At 45.2% G+C, this 16,933-nt stretch overlaps 1 protein-coding gene across 7 annotated transcripts in view; it reads right to left on the reverse strand.

Annotated features, from left to right (window-relative positions):
- The window catches only part of LOC114680180 (uncharacterized), a 70,003-nt gene that overhangs the window by 49,938 nt on the left and 3,132 nt on the right, over positions 1–16,933 (reverse strand). For 3 of the 7 annotated variants that reach the window (XR_013397065.1, XR_013397062.1, XM_077943017.1), the window contains exons 3-4: positions 12,384–12,493; positions 11,902–11,974 (exon numbers count right to left, since the gene is read on the reverse strand). The exons of 2 other annotated variants lie outside the window; for them this stretch is intronic. Coding sequence is in view for 1 of the 5 variants with exons in the window: in XM_077943017.1 (XP_077799143.1) it covers positions 11,902–11,974; positions 12,384–12,412 (102 nt within the window). In the remaining 4 variants the exon portion in view is untranslated. The remainder of the gene's footprint in view (positions 1–11,901; positions 11,975–12,383; positions 12,494–16,933) is intronic. 2 more of the 7 variants (XR_013397063.1, XR_013397064.1) reach the window with 1 other exon arrangement.

Below are 16,933 nucleotides of genomic sequence, written 5' to 3' on the forward strand. Positions count from 1 at the left end.
ACTACAGGTGAGCATCAGCCTGGCTAATTCTTTAATATTTTGTAGAGATGGGGTCTTGCTATGTTGTCCACACTGATCTCAAATTCCTGGCCTCAAGTGATCCTCCCATCTCAGCCTCCCAAAGAGTTGAGATTATAGGCATGAGCCACCACACCCGGACTAGAACTCCAGTTTTCATGTGTCACTCAGGGTCACAGAGAGTGGATCTCAATTCTTCCAGAAATCCCTCTAACTGTGAGTATGGGGCTTCCTCCCGGCAGTCAGGGCTTCATTCAGATATTTGCATTAGCAGGGCCACTGTACATACCCAGATCCAAGGAGTCTTGCTTGGTTCCTTCACACACAAAAGTCATGTGTATCCCCCCAGCACACACACAAGAGAAAGCAACTAATTAATATAATTTGACTTGGCTTGGTCCTTGATTTTTTTTTTATAAGAGATTAATGACTTGCAGTGTAGCAAATACAGTGTTTTCACAAACGCTTATGAGCAAATTTGAGGAGATATGAAGGTAAATCATAGATTATACTCAGGCGTATTAGTTCCCCAGGGCTACCATAATGAATTACCACAAACTGGGTCGCTTAAAACAATGGAAATTTACTCTTTCACAGTTCTGGAGGCCAGAAATCTGAAGTCAATGTGTCAGCTAGGACTTCGCTTGCAGGAAGCAACAGGGGCGACTTCTCCTTTGCCTCTGGTCACTTCAGTTTCTGCAGCTCCTGCTGTTTCTTGATTTGCGGCTGCAGAAGTCCAATTTCTGCCTCCATCTTCATTTGGACTTCTTCCCTGTGTGTCTTTCTGTGTACAAATCTCTCTCTCCTTTCTCTTATACAGACATCAGTCACTAGATTTAGAGCCCGCCCTACATCCAGGATGATCTCATCTCGAGATCTTTAACGAATTATATCTGCAAAAACCGTATTTCCAAATAAGATCACCTATTCTGAGGTTCCAGGTAGACACCAATTTTGGGGGACACTCTTCAACCCAGTATATTGGGGAATATATACTTTAGTGAGACAAATAGCCATTACCTAGAATACACAGTAGCACAGAAGTTCCATGAGAGACCTGCAATGAGTTCTGGGTATACAAAGGAAGGTATGTTCACATTCATCAGATTTGGGGGAAATGGGTGAATAAGGTCACTTGAAAGGTAGGTCTTGAAGGACAGGAGACATTTTACAGGACAGGGCATTCCTGGAAGAGGAAAAAATATGAGCACAAAAACAGAGAGAGAGAATAGCAGGGCTGTTCGGGAATCATAGGATTCTATTATTGTATTATTCTGAATAATAAGTATTGGCCACTTTATATGTGGCTAGGCAACTTGATTACAAGTGTCTAGCACAGCACCTTGCACACACCACAGAGCTGGTTCATATTTGTTGATTGATACCAAGAAAAAGCAAAAGGGTAACTTCACCTCCTCCATTCAAATTCTTGAATTGCTAAGCTAAGCTTTGTGGGCACACACATTATCCCTCACCAACTGGCACTAAATAATATAATCAATGTAATGATGACAAAAATTAATTCTAATAAACAGCTAATTAAAATTGAGTCTAGAAGGGTAACATGGCCCTAATTACTACATTGGCAAAGTGTTTTCCCTATTTCTGGAACAAATTCCTACTTCATTATCCTCCTTTTGTACAAGAAATTGAGCTTTCCCAAAGTGCGAAGCATGGATTATGGACAGTGTTGATGGCAGCCCGACCCGGCCCCTGCTCTGTCAGCTCAGAGGTGAACATGCAACTCAAATGCCCCCGTGCCACCTGCCAGTGACTACAACCTGAAGTCACATTTCCTTTCATACCCAAATTACAGTGACTCTGGGCTCCCACCTGCCACCTTATCAAGAGTTTCCTTCAACAAATGTTCATAAACAGCCACAAGGCTGTTAAGTTGGTCCCCTCACCCTCTGCTTATGGTCGAATTAGGAGGACAGAAACTCAGGCCAGTCCTCTTAGGCTGACTTATAAACCACCGACTGCTTCCTGACTCTTCTGTGTGCTGGGCTCTCTCCCCTTGGTGCTGCTGCCTCGTGCAGGAGGAGGAGCCCGGGCTCCCTGCTTGGCTGTGCCGAGGCTGTCTGCTGCTGGCCGAGACATGCTCCAGTCTCCATTTAGTATTGAGGGTCCCCACTGAGTCAAGATCCCCTCTGGTTCCTTGGTGGTTTGACTTTATGGCTGCTCAAAGCAGGCCCTCTCTCTTCCAGGTGAGCCCTGCCCCTCCTGGGTACAGCTGCTGTTTCTCAGCTCTCACTTCCCAGGTATAATCCACGAAATGGCATTAAATGGATCAATATATAAGAATTTTATAAAATCACAGAATGCTTTACCTGCAAGGGATTTCACTAACCACTTGCTCCAACGTCTTCATTTTACAGAGGTTAAAAGATTTTCCCCAAGGCCATACATACAACAACTTAATTTTACTGATGTACCTAAGTTTATCATTGATCTGTTGTCTTAGCTGCCATAACAAAGCATGACAGATGGGCAGCTTGAACAACAGAAGTGGATCGTCTCACAGTTCTGGAGGCTGGAAGTCTGAGATCAAGGTGTCGGTAGGGTTGGCTTCTTCTGAAGGCTGTGAGAAAGAATCTGTTCCATGCCTGTCCCTGGCGTCTGGTGACTTGGTGGGAATCTTTGGTGTTCCTTGGCTTGCAGGTGACGCATCACTGTAATGTCTGCTTTCATCTTCATATGGTATCCTCCCTGTGTGTGAGTGTCTATGTCCAAATTTCTTCTTTTCATAGGGACACCAGTCAGATTAGATTAAGGTCCCACCCTATTCCAGTAAGTTTAAGACCTCATCTTAATTAATTATATCTGCAATGGCCCTATTTTCAAACAAAGCCACATTCTGAGATACAATGGGGTTAGGACTTTAACACAGGAATTCTCAGTGGGGGATATAATTCAACGGATAACATCTGTCCCCACTCTGATTGAAGGATGGGTGGATGGCAGGGTCATCTGCACATGTGATTGGAGACTGTCAAGACAGAAAGATCATGAGTTCATGGAAACATGCACAGCGTTTTTGAGACAGTGCTGATCTGTGTTTATCTTAAAACCTTTAAAACAAACTCCATCTTCTGTCTTTTAAACTACTTTGCATCAAAAATGCTCAACGAATGTACACCAGAATTAATGCCTCTCAGGAATCACAGGGTGTCTTAGCACGATGGGCACAGTCAGAACCTCTGAGTCCTTCTCTGTGGCTGGCTGCTGATATTCCAGCCTCGCATTCACAGCCTCGCTCAGAAGCTATTGACATTTATTTCAAAACTAATTGTGCTGCGGTTTGGGACATGAAATGGAAAAAGACCGGTTCACATTGCAATCCATCTTGGAATGAAATGGCTATTGTGGCACCAGAAGAAAATTGTTCCATTAAGTCAAAGGCAAACCTCAATTTGGAGGACAAAAAGGCCAGCGCCTTGAGATGAGGGTCTCTGTGTTACAGAACCGTCACTGCAGTTTATAGCACTATAGTCATCACGACGCTCAGTCCCTTGCACCCATAAAACTCCCCTTTCACCCTCCCCTTCCCCAAACCGATAGTTCTCCATTATCCATGAACATTTTAACCACAGCAACATTCGACTCTCAGCCTGGCTTGACCCTCCTCTTCTGCAAGAGCTGTGACTCCTCCTCTAGCATTTGGGGCCATCCGTTCCTCTAAACTGCAACTGCATTTAAAATTTGGACCCCCTCAGTCAACGCCCAGCAGGAAATCTTGTAGGACACAAATTTTTCTGCACACTTATGTCTGATTTCTCCTGGGAACATGCTAGAAATGCTGAATCTTCGGCTCCACCTCAGGCTTACTGAAGCAGATTCTGCTTCTCAAGATGCCCTGTGAGTGAAATGGATGCTGAATCATAGAAGTGCCACACAGTGTCTCTTATAGTTAGGACTGAGTTCAGACCCTCAAAAGCAATTGTCAAGCTGGTGATTGACTCTCTCTTATCTCTCAGGGACTTATTCTGTCCTCTGGTGGCTGACTACCATTAGTGGTCATAGAATGTAGACTACTATTAGCATTAATTATTTTATTTATTTATTTATTTATTTTTCGAGACGGAGTCTCGCTCTATCGCCCAGGCTGGAGTGCAATGGCGCGATCTCGGCTCACTGCAAGCTCTGTCTCCCAGGTTCACACCACTCTCTTGCCTCAGCCTCCTAAGCAGCTGGGACTACAGGCACCTGCCACCAAGCCTGGCCAATTTTTTGTATTTTTAGTAGCGACGGGGTTTCACTGTGTTAGCCAGGATGGTCTCAATCTCCTGACCTCGTGATCCGCCTGCTTGGCCTCCCAAAGTACTGGGATTACAGGCATGAGCCACTGAGCCTGGCCAGCATTAATTATTAATATCACCAGACCCACTCAGTTCTCTGCAGAACAATCAATATTCCGATATGACACACAGGATGGTAAACCTGAATTTCTAGATCAAACATAAATGCTTTTTTGATTTTTTTTTTCCTGCTGTCTGGGATTCCCTGTGTCATGATTCTAACAATTCTCGCAAGATTATCATGATCATCAGTTAATTGGAACTTTTGATAGTTTTAAAATTGAAGATCAGAAAATGTTAACCTTGAAAGGGAACTTAAAGTTCATTGAGATTAATGTCCTTACTTGACAGATGAGGAAACCAAACCGAGTTTTGTTCTGGTCATAGCCTGAGACGAGTTCACCAGTCCAGGGAGTTTCCAGTAAGGACAAGAATCTACAATTTGGACTCCAGGTGTGAGCATTTTCTATACCACACTGTACTGATTTGTGTTACACTGGGCTGGTTAGTAGATTGCATAAGATGTTTCACTGGGTCACTTCTCAATTTCTAACCAAACTGAGGGGACTGGGCAGTGAATTCAAGTTTTTGGAAGGGTGGAGTAGCTTCTTTCTATTCTAGCCTCTAAACCCTTCCCAGAGCTCGCTGGTGTAGACTGGGGGGGAGAGTGCATGAAATGGGAGTTCTCATTGTTTTCTTTACGCAATAGAGTCGTTACTTAAGGTAGCGCTCTGCCCCCATCCCTGGTACGAGGGACCTGTGGAAGGGAGGGAATTCTGCCCAGACATCCAGAAACGCAGAGGCCCCGCCACCTCCAGTTTCACTTCATTCTTTGCAAAATAACCAGACTTCCAACATGACCTTGCCTCTCCAACTTCTGTGTGTGTTTACGATGCCAAAGAACCATCAGCAGCAGAATCAAGTTCCCAGGTTCTAATTAGTTCATTCATTCAACTAATGAGGTCAGGGGTGTTAACTATGTGGTTTCTGGAGGGCAAGGGCCGTGGGGTCTTCCTGAGGGAGATCAGCACTGTCTTCTCCAAGACCACAGCTCCATAGAGGCAACTGCCCCCACCAGCCCCACCACCTCCACCATACCCGCATATGCCTAGCCTGAGCTTGGCCCTTTGCATCTGTTACTAATGCTCAGCACTAGCTCTTTTTCCTGATATGCAGCCTGAGGCCAGAGGCTGAATCATTTTTCTCCCAGTGAGACCAAGGTAAAACATACACTGGGGCGGAAAAGAAATACTAAAATCTGTAGCCTGAGAAGCACATGGAAGGCAGAACAGGGTATTTCAAGGTTGACCTTGAGGTGGCCCAGGAATATCTATGCAACATTTATATTATATATTTACATATGCTTAATATATACTGTGTAATATATTTTTACATTTAAATAAAAAGAGATAAGTTGAATGTAGATTAGCTGGAGCTCATGCACACAAAGAAACATACATATCTCATAAATATCTCATACATATACCTACACATATATCCCATAGATAACTCATAGGTATATTTATGTTATTGTTTTCTTTATGTAATAAAGAAAATATAGATATATGAGGTATCTATGGGATATGTGTGTAGGTATATGTAGATCTATCTATGATATGTGTGTAAATATATGTAGATTTCATATCTATGATATGAGAGCTATCATAGATCTCTGTAGATGTATGTAGATCTCTCATATCTGTGAAATGTAGATATATAGATCTCATATATATGAGATTTCATATATATGAGATATTCATAAGTGTAGATACATGTAGATATATCTCATATCTCATGCATATTTCATATATGTAAATACATATGTGTATGTACATGTATGTACATGTTTCATATGTGTAAATACATACACACATAATCTGTATATGTCTATGAATACACATAATGTCTGCTACTCTGTGTCTAATGTGCTCATATTCCTAGGGACATTTCTCCTGGGCTGCGCTTTCCTTTGCATGCCCATAGCCTAGAAGGTTGTCAGGAGGATGCATTTTCCCAGAGGACAGTAGTAACCGGAAAAAAAATGAAATAAAATAAATGCTACCTGTAGTGAGCAGGTCTGTCCATGAGGTGGTGGTGTTAGTATAATGGAAGCAGGAGCGAATAAGGTCAGGGCAGAGAGAGGCCCTCTGTTGGACTGATGGTGGAAGGATAAATCCATGCCCCTCCACGAACTCCCACCACGAAGCCTGACAATGCCCGGCCACTGGCTGCCAGGGTGTAGGAGATTCACACACGCAGCTTCTCAGCAGCTCCTAGACCAGCTGGCCTGGAGGCTTGGAAGCAGTCCAGGCAGGGGACACAGGATAAGCCATCAGGAGCAACAGCTCTATCAAGTGGACTTGAGTAGAATGTTCTCATGGCACCTGGACACCCCTCACATTCTCCGGCCTGTGGGTGGTTTTCTTTGCCGCCCACTGAGGGCTACAAGAAGCATATTCCAGCCAACACACAAAGCCTGGCGCTGAGGCTCCTCCAGCTCAGCCTCCTGGGCAAGCTCTTCCACCCTTTCCACACACATCTGCAAGCTCCTGCTTTTGGAGTCCACAGAGATAGGACCCGGGCCAACAAAACATCTCTGCCTATTGAAAGCACTCCCAAACACCGCAATGACTGCTAAAGGCTGAACCACACCAAACTAGATACTCCCTCTCTGCATGGTCTTTGAAGGGAGTGGAGATACTATGAAAACAATTCACCACCGAAGCTTTTCCTGGTGCCAATCTTGCTTTCTAGTTTCTGAAGTTACATTATATATATATATATACACACACACACATATATATATATACATTTTTTTTTAAGGTACCCTGTGTCTTCACCAGAGAGAAGGGAGAAAGAACTTTGGTTGATTCTCTGTCTGTGGCAGGGGCAAGATCTATCTTATCAGTTTCAGTCCATTTAGCAACCCTGCTGTCTGAGGACTTCACAGAGAGGGAAGCTACGCTCTGAAGGGTGATGGAATTTGTCTGTAGTCGCACATGTGTCAGCCACAGACCCAGATCTCTCTGGTTTCCTTTGCTTTGTTGACTACCTTGTTGATATTAAACAACTGGCTTTCCAGTGAAAAGTAGTAACAATCATAGGATAACACCCTTAACATCTGTGTGGCTCTCTACAGTATACAAGATGCCTTTCCATTGCTGGGGCCCAGCCCAGCATGGAGATCGGCCCCCTCTGCCCTGCTTCTCCCTGACTCCACCTTGCCAGTCCCAGACTGCGCGTGTCCCCAGCTGAGCTGGTTCTCACTCCCTTTTGCAGACATGCTCCCTTGGTAGATGACTTCACTGGAAGCCTGTCTACTGATTCAGGGTGACAGGCTGTGCCAAAGCCCCAGCCCTCGTGGGGCTCATAAATCTTGAGATGGTAGGCGCTAGAGAGGTGCAGCTCAATGACAGTAAATTTGGAATGTCTCTCGGTTTCACCCAGGGCCAGCCTTGACGGATGCTGAGCAAAGTGTCAGTGATGAAGGACTTGTCAACACTGCCTGGCTTCCTTCCTCACCTGCCATCAAAGGTGGACTTTTGTCCAAAGCTCTTTAATTTGGGAATTAGGTCTTAGACGTAACTGCCAAGTTAAATTGGACCCAAGAGTGAATTTGGATCTGCATTGAAGAGGGAGTGGAAATTAGTAAGTTCTGGGGTGCCCTGGGCTTGGCACATAATCATAATTACAAAGACTAATGCTTTGAGCTCTTGCTGCAGGCCAGCTCTGTGCTAAGTGCTTCTTCACTCGATCAGCTTCTTACTTCACAACCCGGTCAGATACAGGCGATTTGTGCCCAGAGAAATGAGACACTAGGAGATGATGTGATTTGCCCAAGATCCCACAGCTGGCAATGGAGGCATTGGCATTTGAATTTGTACAGTCTGTATTGCCAGAATGGCTGCTGACCTCTCCAAGACCATGTGGGAGGTTTTTGACGAGGCCTGAAGCTCCGCGGAGTTCCTGGCATCTGGGGAGGCCTCTATTTAGATCCAAGCCTTGGGAGAAGCCCCAGGACAAAACAGCTTCTAAGGACCACATGGGGTGTGTTGGGGGCAGCCCGTCATGAGTCCTGAAGCCCAGCTTATTTTCTCTCTTTCTTTTCCTTCCTCCCAAATCCTTTCTGCCTTGCCTGCCATCCATTCTAGCTCCTAGGAACATGCTAGAAATGCTGAATCTTCAATTCCAGTTGATTCCAACTGATAACACTTCATTGGAGTTTTGTTTATTTGAAGATCATTAGTGACAAGGATGTAGCAGTCTCCGCCCCGAAGGACCATATCCAAGCACACTTTTTTATCTTGACTTTGAGTCCCAACCTGGACTCCAGCCTACAGCCTCTGGTAGGCAGATTATCCTGTGCTCACCCTTGTCTTGGCAGCACAATCACAAGCTCGTTCTGTGCGCTTGCCTTTTGGGCCCCAGTATACAAGAAACAGGCTTAATTGAAACTATAAGTGAATTTGTCTGGAACACAGAAAACACTCAATAGCACATCTCACTCTGACAGACACTGTCAATCTAATTAGAGGCCTTGAATTATTAAAGCTCCCTAGTCACTTAGAGCTGCAGGTCACCAAGGCACCGAACACACTTGCCTGAGTGGCACTGGATTAGGAAGCAGTGGGCTCACAGCCAGCTATTACTGTGGGCCCCCCAAATTTGTTTGATCACCGCTCTGCTCAGTCATGAAATCCCACCCTCCTTTCCCAGACCGGATCCTGCTGACAGAGCCCTGAACTGGCTCGGGTCCTGGCTTGTGGTCCTACCTCTGGAGTTCACTCTGGGGGTTTTGGCCAATCCTTTTTCTTCGTGGTACCTCCATATTCCCACCTGTATTGTGTGGCTACAAATATTTGCTTAGGATCATTTTAGCAGCTGTGAAGTGCCCTGGGAACTCTGAATGAAAGGCGCTCTATTCCAGCTTATGAACCAAGTGATGATTCTGGCCCTGTCCACACGGCAGGGCTCTGCAGGAGAGAGACTGGACCCATTCATCCTTCATACAGTCCTAATTTTATTCCAGTGCCTCACTGTGGGCTGAGGCAGCAGGGCTTGTCAGAGAACTGAGCCGTCTTCACACTTTCAAAGTCCCTTCTATTTGGTAGGGTTGCTTTTTTTCCTTTTTTTTTTTTTTTTTTTTTAAATCATTTCATATTAGCAAAGGTAAAATCTACCATGCAAGAAAAGGAACAATCATGAAAGGAGAAAGGCCTTCTCGAGGGAGAGCTGCTTATTAGATCTTTGGAAGGTCCAGAAGGCCATTTGCCTGAAGCCAGGATTTATACTATTAGCATGGTGGGCACATCCGGGGCCTACCCTGCGTAAATATCAGGGTGCCATTTTTACATTTATTTTTACATATGTGTGTGTCTTGTTTCAGGGTGCCCATGGTGCAAGAGAGCACAGCTGAGAATCAATAGGATAATATGTCCAGGGCCTGCTAGTGATGAATGTGGGTGTTTTGGCCCATCTGGGCTGCCACAACAAAGTACCCCATAGACTGGGTGACATGCAAACAACAGAAGTTTATTTCTCCCAGTTCTGGAGTGTGGAAGCCCAAGATCAAGGTGTCAGCATGGTCAGGTTCTGGTGAGGGTCCTTTCCAGGTTGCACACTGCAGACTTCTTGTATCCTCAAGTGGTGGAATGAGGGCAAGAGAGAGCTCTGGGGTCCCTTTTATAAGAGCACCAATCCTATTCCTGAGAACTCCACCCTCATTACCTCCCAATGGCTTTACCTCCTAATCCCATTGCATAGTAGGTTAGGGTTTCAGCATATGAATTTTGCAAGGACACTAACATTCAGTCCATTGCACTGAGTATTTTTGCTTCTTCAAAATGACTCCATTGTTGCAACCTATAATTGTGCATCTGTCTTGAGGCTAAAAGAGCAGGTCTTAGAGCTGGGATCTCCAGCTTCCCGGAATCCTGGGCCCCTCTACCGACCTCTCTAATACTTCCCCTCTAGGAGCACTTACTTACAGAACATTGAGTCTCTGCTCACTGTCTCCTGAATCTATTTCTGCTCCTTCTTCTTTGAACTCCTCACTAGCCCCAGGGGCCAGGTGTCCCATCCAGATATCATCCCCAGCTGCAGATATCTGAGAAACTCTGCAGTCACTCTCTCCCTCAGGGCTAAAGTCTTCACTTTCAATAGGTCTTCAATCACCATGGTTTCCAATCTCACTCTTCTTCTGGGTGTGCAGAGCATGGCTTCCCATTACTTTCAAAGGGAAGTGCAAATGTCTTATGCAAATTTACTGTATTAGTTTGTTCTCACACTGCTAATAAAGACATATCTGAGACTGGGTAATTTATAAGGGAAAAGAGGTTTAACGGACTCACAGCTCTACATGGGTGAGGAGGCCTCACAATCATGGCAGAAGGAGAAGCAAAGGCATGTCTTACATGGTGGCAGGCAAGAGAGAAGTGCCAAGCAAAATGGGGGAAAACCCCTTCTAAAACTTATAAAACCATCAGATCTTGTGAAAACTCACTCACTATCATGAGAACAGTAGCATGGGGGTAATCGCCCCCATGATTCAATTATCTCCCACTGTGTCCCTCCCACAACAGTGGGAATTATGGGAACTACAATTCAAGATGATATTTGGGTGGGGCACAGTCAAACCATATCACTTATCAAGGCCTTACATGATCTAGTCTGTGTCTTCCTGTTTGACTTAATTTTTCCCCTTATTCACCTCTTTGCTTATCAAATCCAGCCACATTGTTCTCTTTCCCGTCCTTCAAACTCATCCAGGTTCATTCCCACTTTAGGGTTTTGTACGTGTTCTGGTCTCTCTACTCAGTATACTCTGCCCACGAAAATTGGCATGCTGGCTTCTTCTTGTCATTCAGATCTTTGTTTAAACGTCATATTCCCAGAGCTAATTCCTTGAGCATTTCTAAAATAGCCCTTCCCTCTCAGTCACTTACATCTTATACAGCTAATTGTCTTCAGACCTTTAAGATCATTGACAATGATTGATGCTATATGAGCTATCTTTTTTCCTCCAATAGTGGAATACGGATTCTATGAGTAGAAACTTTGACATTTTCCCTGCTATATCCCTAACACTATGGAATATATATGGCACTTGATGGTTGCTCTATAAACACTTGTTAGATGACTCAATGAATGAACAAACTAGAAATATTTGTTATGGACTATAAGAGGTTGCCAGTGAACTTCACCTTGCAAACCTCATAGTCGTTAGTATTGGCCCTAGAAGTCTCATCAGGATCCCATGCCCAACCGTAGAAGGCCATAGTGTTGGGTCTGGGCTGGGTTGCAGTGTCCCAGTCACCTAGGCTTTGTGGTGCTTAGCTGTGGCTAGTAGAACAAGGTACCAAGGGTGAGCCAAGAAGCAACCTCCAAAACTTATCAGAAAGTCCAACCTGGCCGCTGCTTCTTGTAGGATAGGCAAAGTGTGAAGATCTTGATATGAAGCATAGGATATAAACTGGGGAAACCAAACCAGAGTTCCAGCCTGGAGGAATTCCCAGAGCCATGGGAACATGGTTGTAGAAAGCCCCTATAGTTTTGGGTGAGCTGGTGAAGGAGCAGTTAGACTTACTTGGTTCAGGCACACAATGATCTTCAGTCCTTCTCTTGAAGGCATGAGCTGGCTGCAGTTGCACTTTGCTCTGCTGGAGAGGAGCTGATGTCAGAGACTGACAATGGGTCAAGGGCTGGGTGGAGAGTATTCATTGCTGATTAAGTATTTCTTGATACTGAGTGAGAGTAGATTTAGTGGAGGGGAAGGGAAGACCACAGAAAGACCACCAAAGAGATTATTCTACAGTCCAGAAAAGAGAGGACAAGAGCTAGTGATGGCAGAAGGGAGGAAGAGAAAGAGATTCATGCAAGAGAATTACTAATGCAAAATGTGCAAAACGTAAATTCAATCAGATTAGGCCAATGGAATAAGGAAAAAGAAAGACTCCATGAAGCCCAGGAGGACCTGAGCATGCTCAGCATTGTAGAGGGTGTTGTGTGCCTTGATTAAGTGAAAGACAGCAAGGGAGAGGCACGCGAGGGCAGGGAAATGTGCTTTACCTCTGGACAGGCTGATGTGACCAGCTCATTGGGACTCCAGAGAGATTTTTTCCAAAAGTAGCTGGAAATACAGGCCTACAGCACAAAAGCCCTAGGAGCCAGGTGAATGCCTGGAAGAATAGAAGGAATTACATTATTTAAAGTAAAATGGGCCAGGCATGGTGGCTCATGCTTATAATCCCAGCACTTTGGGAGGCCAAGGTGGGCGGATCACTTGAGGTCAGGAGTTCAAGACCAGCCTGGCCAACACGGGGAGACCCCGTCTCTACTAAAAATACAAAAATGAGCCGGGTGTGGCGTGCCTGTAATCCCAGCTACTCCAGAGGCTGAGGCAGGAGAATCACTTGAACTGGGGAGACGGAGGTTGCAGTGAGTTGAGATGGCTCCACTGCACTCCAGCCTGAGTGACAGAGCAAGACTCCGTCTCTAAACAAAACAAAATAAAACAAGCAAACAAACAAAAAGTAAAATGGGGCTTTTGAAAGTAACCAAGAATTCTAGTGGAGGGAGGGGAAGCCAGGAGGACATTTTTAACTTGAATACAAACTAATGCTAATGAAGGGAAAGCTTGAAGCTGGAGGATGGTTTCTTATTCAAATGCAGTTTCGGATTGAATGATTTAAACTGTAGCATGTGATTTCAGAAATCAGCTCTTTTTGCTTTACAAAGAGAACTCAGGAGTGTCGTGAGAGTCAGAAGCCTAGGAACCAAACCCCCAAAGGGGCCAGACCAGGAAAACCTAGCTCTCTCCAGTGCAAAGGGGAAAGCGCTCCTGTTCACCGCTGCCTTCTGCACCACGACCACCTGTGAGGAGCACTCCGTGCAGGTAATTCTGAAAGCGCCATACGAAAGAGAGAATCGCATGTTATTAATCATAAATGCGAAAGCAAAAACAAATGACGGTTTCTCCTTGCCTTCAAATGAAGACAACCAAAAGCATCAGAGGTGAAAACAAGACAGACACGCCATGAAGATTGAAAACCAGATTATATCCTAGGGAGCACGCATAAAATTAAGAAAATAATTACTGACTATGAGACGCAGATCATAGAATAAAAGGAGTCCCAAAAGAACCTTCCTTCCACAATAGAAACAAACAACAACTTAAAAATGTGAAGAAAGTGGGGCGGACACAGTGGCTCATGCCTATAATCCTAGCACTTTGGGAGGCTGAGGCGGGCAGATCACTTGAACTTAGGAGTTTGAGACCAGCCTGGGAAACATCTCTATTAAAAATACAAAGTTAGCCTGGTGTGGTGGTGGGTGCCTGTAATCCCAGCTACTCGGGAGGCTGAGGCAGGAGAATTGCTTGAACCCAGGAGATGGAGGTTGCAGTGAGCCGAGATCACACCACTGCACTTCCAGCCTAGGCAACAGAGTGAGACTCCGTCTCAAAAATAAAATGAATAGAATAGAATAGAATAGAATAGAATAGAATAGAATAGAATAGAATAGAATAGTGATATTTCATAAGCTGGTGTTACATCAATGAGAGAATATTATCAAGGTAGCCTTGGGTCCTTCTCCCTGAGTTCTTACAAGAAGCCCCAGGTCAGGGTTACAAATATCAAGCAAAGGGAATACTAGGGAGGTAGGGTAAGGCTACGAGTCAGGGCTGATGGTAAAAAGATGGTCATGTAGAGCGAGGCAGGTGGGAAGCAGGGCAGGTCTTAGCTAAGAACTTCAGAGGAAGCCTCTCAGATCAGACCCAAGGCTACAGGGTAAGAATCGACTGCAGAGACGGGAGCTGCTGGCTTTCCGAGACTGCAGCTTCTGGTGCTGCCTCTTGGACTAGTTCCCACATTACAGGTTACCTACAGCTTCCCCCAGAAAAGAACATTTTCCTTTTGAAATATAGGACAAAGACTATTTCTTGGAGGGCCTCCAGGCAATGTGGACCAGGAAATAGGAGATTTGCTGGTCAAATCAACCTTGAGAAAGGCTGGATTCAAATAACCTTCTTTGATTTCTCGGTGACCATTGAATTCTCAGTATATGAAAGGCCCTCCAAAGTCCTGCTTTTATTTATTTATTTATTTATTTAGAGACAGAATCTTGCTCTGTCACCCAGGTTGGAGTGCAGTGGCGTGATCTCGGCTCACTGCAACTTCCACTTCTTGGGTTCAAGTGAGTCTTCTGCCTCAGCCTCCCATGTAGCTGGGATTACTGGCACTCACCACCACATCAGGCTAATTTTTGTATTTTTAGTAGAGATGGGGTTTCACCATGTTGGCCAGTCTGGTCTTGAACTCCTGACCTTGTCAAGTAATCCCCCCGCATTGGCCTCCCAAAATGCTAGGATTACAGGTGTGAGCCACCACCCCCAGGCAAAAGTCCTGCTTCCACAAAACACACTTTATCTTCACTGCCTTGGGGTTATAATTTGTAACAATCACAATATTGGTCACGAAATTGGAGTTGGCTGATGTGATTGGCTATGCCCATCTCTTCTTACTTCCATATTTCTGCTTTAGAGTGAAGTTGAAGAGAGCAACTTTCTCAGAGGAGGGTATCTGAGCAATATGTATTCTGGCTACAGCCTCTCAGCACACCCATGGAAAGCTACAATACAAAGTATCAATCTGTTTGTAGAGCACTCTGTGTTTTACAAAGCACTTTACTACTATTTATCATATAATAAATATGTAAATATGGTGAATATGTAAATATATGTGCATAAAGTAAATGTGGAATATGACAGGAGTTGGAGGTAGCCGAGTCAATCGTATTCTAGAAGTGCAATAAAACAAGCTTGGTTCCTGCAAGGTGTCTGTCAGTTGGTTCCAGAAAGGTGAAGATTTGGGATAACTGGATCCCACTTTCTACAACAGTTTCCACCGGTTGAAAGCACACCTACGGCTTGCCCTGGGGGTGTTTTCCCCACCATCCCTTCTCAAGGTTCATTTCTAATTACTTCAATACCCCTAGAGTGCTGAGTGAACAGGTTCATTTAAATGGGAAGACCTAAAACTCTTGTTTTTCAGCTCCTTGCTAAGGTACCTGATGATTATCCCATCGCCAACAGGGGCAAGTCCAAATGCCTTTACATCCCTTCACAACGTCATCCCCCATCACTTTCCCTGCACGCTGTGTTCCAGCTCCTTGGAACGGCCTCCCATTTCCTGAACAGGTTGCGCTTCCTCCGCTTCTCAACCCTCAACATACACACCCTGCATTCTGTTCCTGGTTGCCCTTCTTTCCTTTCTCTACCTGCAAAACCCTCCCCAGCTCCCCAGGGCAGAGCTAGTTGCTTCTTCCCCTGGATCCCAGGGCCCTTTCTTCCTAGGGGCCTCCAGTAGTGCCTAATGGCTTATAGATGATGCCCAGGAAACATTCATTGAGGGGAGGTCTCATGGAGCAGGAGACACATCTGCTCCCTCTTCACTTTCTGCCATTAGGAAAAGCTTCCGGAGGCCTCCTCCAAAACCCATGCAGGCACCGTGCTTCTTGCACAGTCTGAAGAACCATGAGCCATAATAAGCCTCTTTTCTATATGAATTACCCAGTCCTGGGTATTTCTTTATAGCAATGCAAAATAGACTAATACAAGGCATATGTAAATTTTTTTAAAATGCTTTTCTAAAGGAGCGTAGATTAAATGAAGATGAGGCCTGACAGGAAGAATGGTTCATTTAGGGACTGTCTTTTACTGTAGTGTCTCCAAATTTGACATTAAGACACAGGAAAGCATGCCACCAATTGCCAGCAGTCAATCAAGAGTGGTGGGAAGAGGTAGGAGCCAGAGCTGGCACTGGCTGGCTGGGGATGGTGGGACAGACCTAGGCAAGTGGCTGCCAAGTATAATCTCTTTGAGGGAAGAGATATGATATGGTTTGGAGGTTTGTCCCCTTCAAATCTTATGGTGACATGTGACCCCCCCCATGTTGGAGGTGGGGCCTAGCAGGAGGTGTTTGGATTATGGGGGTGGACCCCTCATGAATGGCTTGGTTCCCTTGGTGATGAGTGAGTTCTCACTCTATTAGTTATTGATATTTGATTGTGAACAAGAACCTGGCACCTCCTCCCTCTCTCTCTTGCTCCCACTCTCACCATGTGACACGTCTGCTCCCTCTTCACTTTCTGCCATTAGGAAAAGCTTCCGGAGGCCTCCTCCAAAACCGATGCAGGCACCGTGCTTCTTGCACAGTCTGAAGAACCACGAGCACAAAAAGCCTCTTTTCTATATGAAGTACCCAGTCCTGGGTATTTCTTTATAGCAATGCAAAATAGACTAATCCAAGGCATATGTAATTTTTTAAAAAATGATTTTCTAAAGGAGCATAGATTTAATGAGGATGAGGCCTGACAGGAAGAATGGATTCAAAGTAAGCCACATTGAATAGTAGAGGGAGGAAGAGATGGGGCAAAGGACTGTGCCTGGGCCCCGCCTGCTGGCAGGGCAGAGATCCCACTGCGGTGCCAGGGGCGCTCCTTGTCTCAGGGACAGGGCAGGGCTGAGGAGCAGGCTGAAGTCCCCCCCCACCCCCAACCTAACCTCCATGGTAAAGGCAGGGATTTGTAGCCAGGTCTCCTGGAAGGCAGTACATGAT

Source organism: Macaca mulatta, chromosome 8, assembly GCF_049350105.2.
Source record: "Macaca mulatta isolate MMU2019108-1 chromosome 8, T2T-MMU8v2.0, whole genome shotgun sequence".
Lineage (NCBI taxonomy): Eukaryota > Metazoa > Chordata > Mammalia > Primates > Cercopithecidae > Macaca > Macaca mulatta.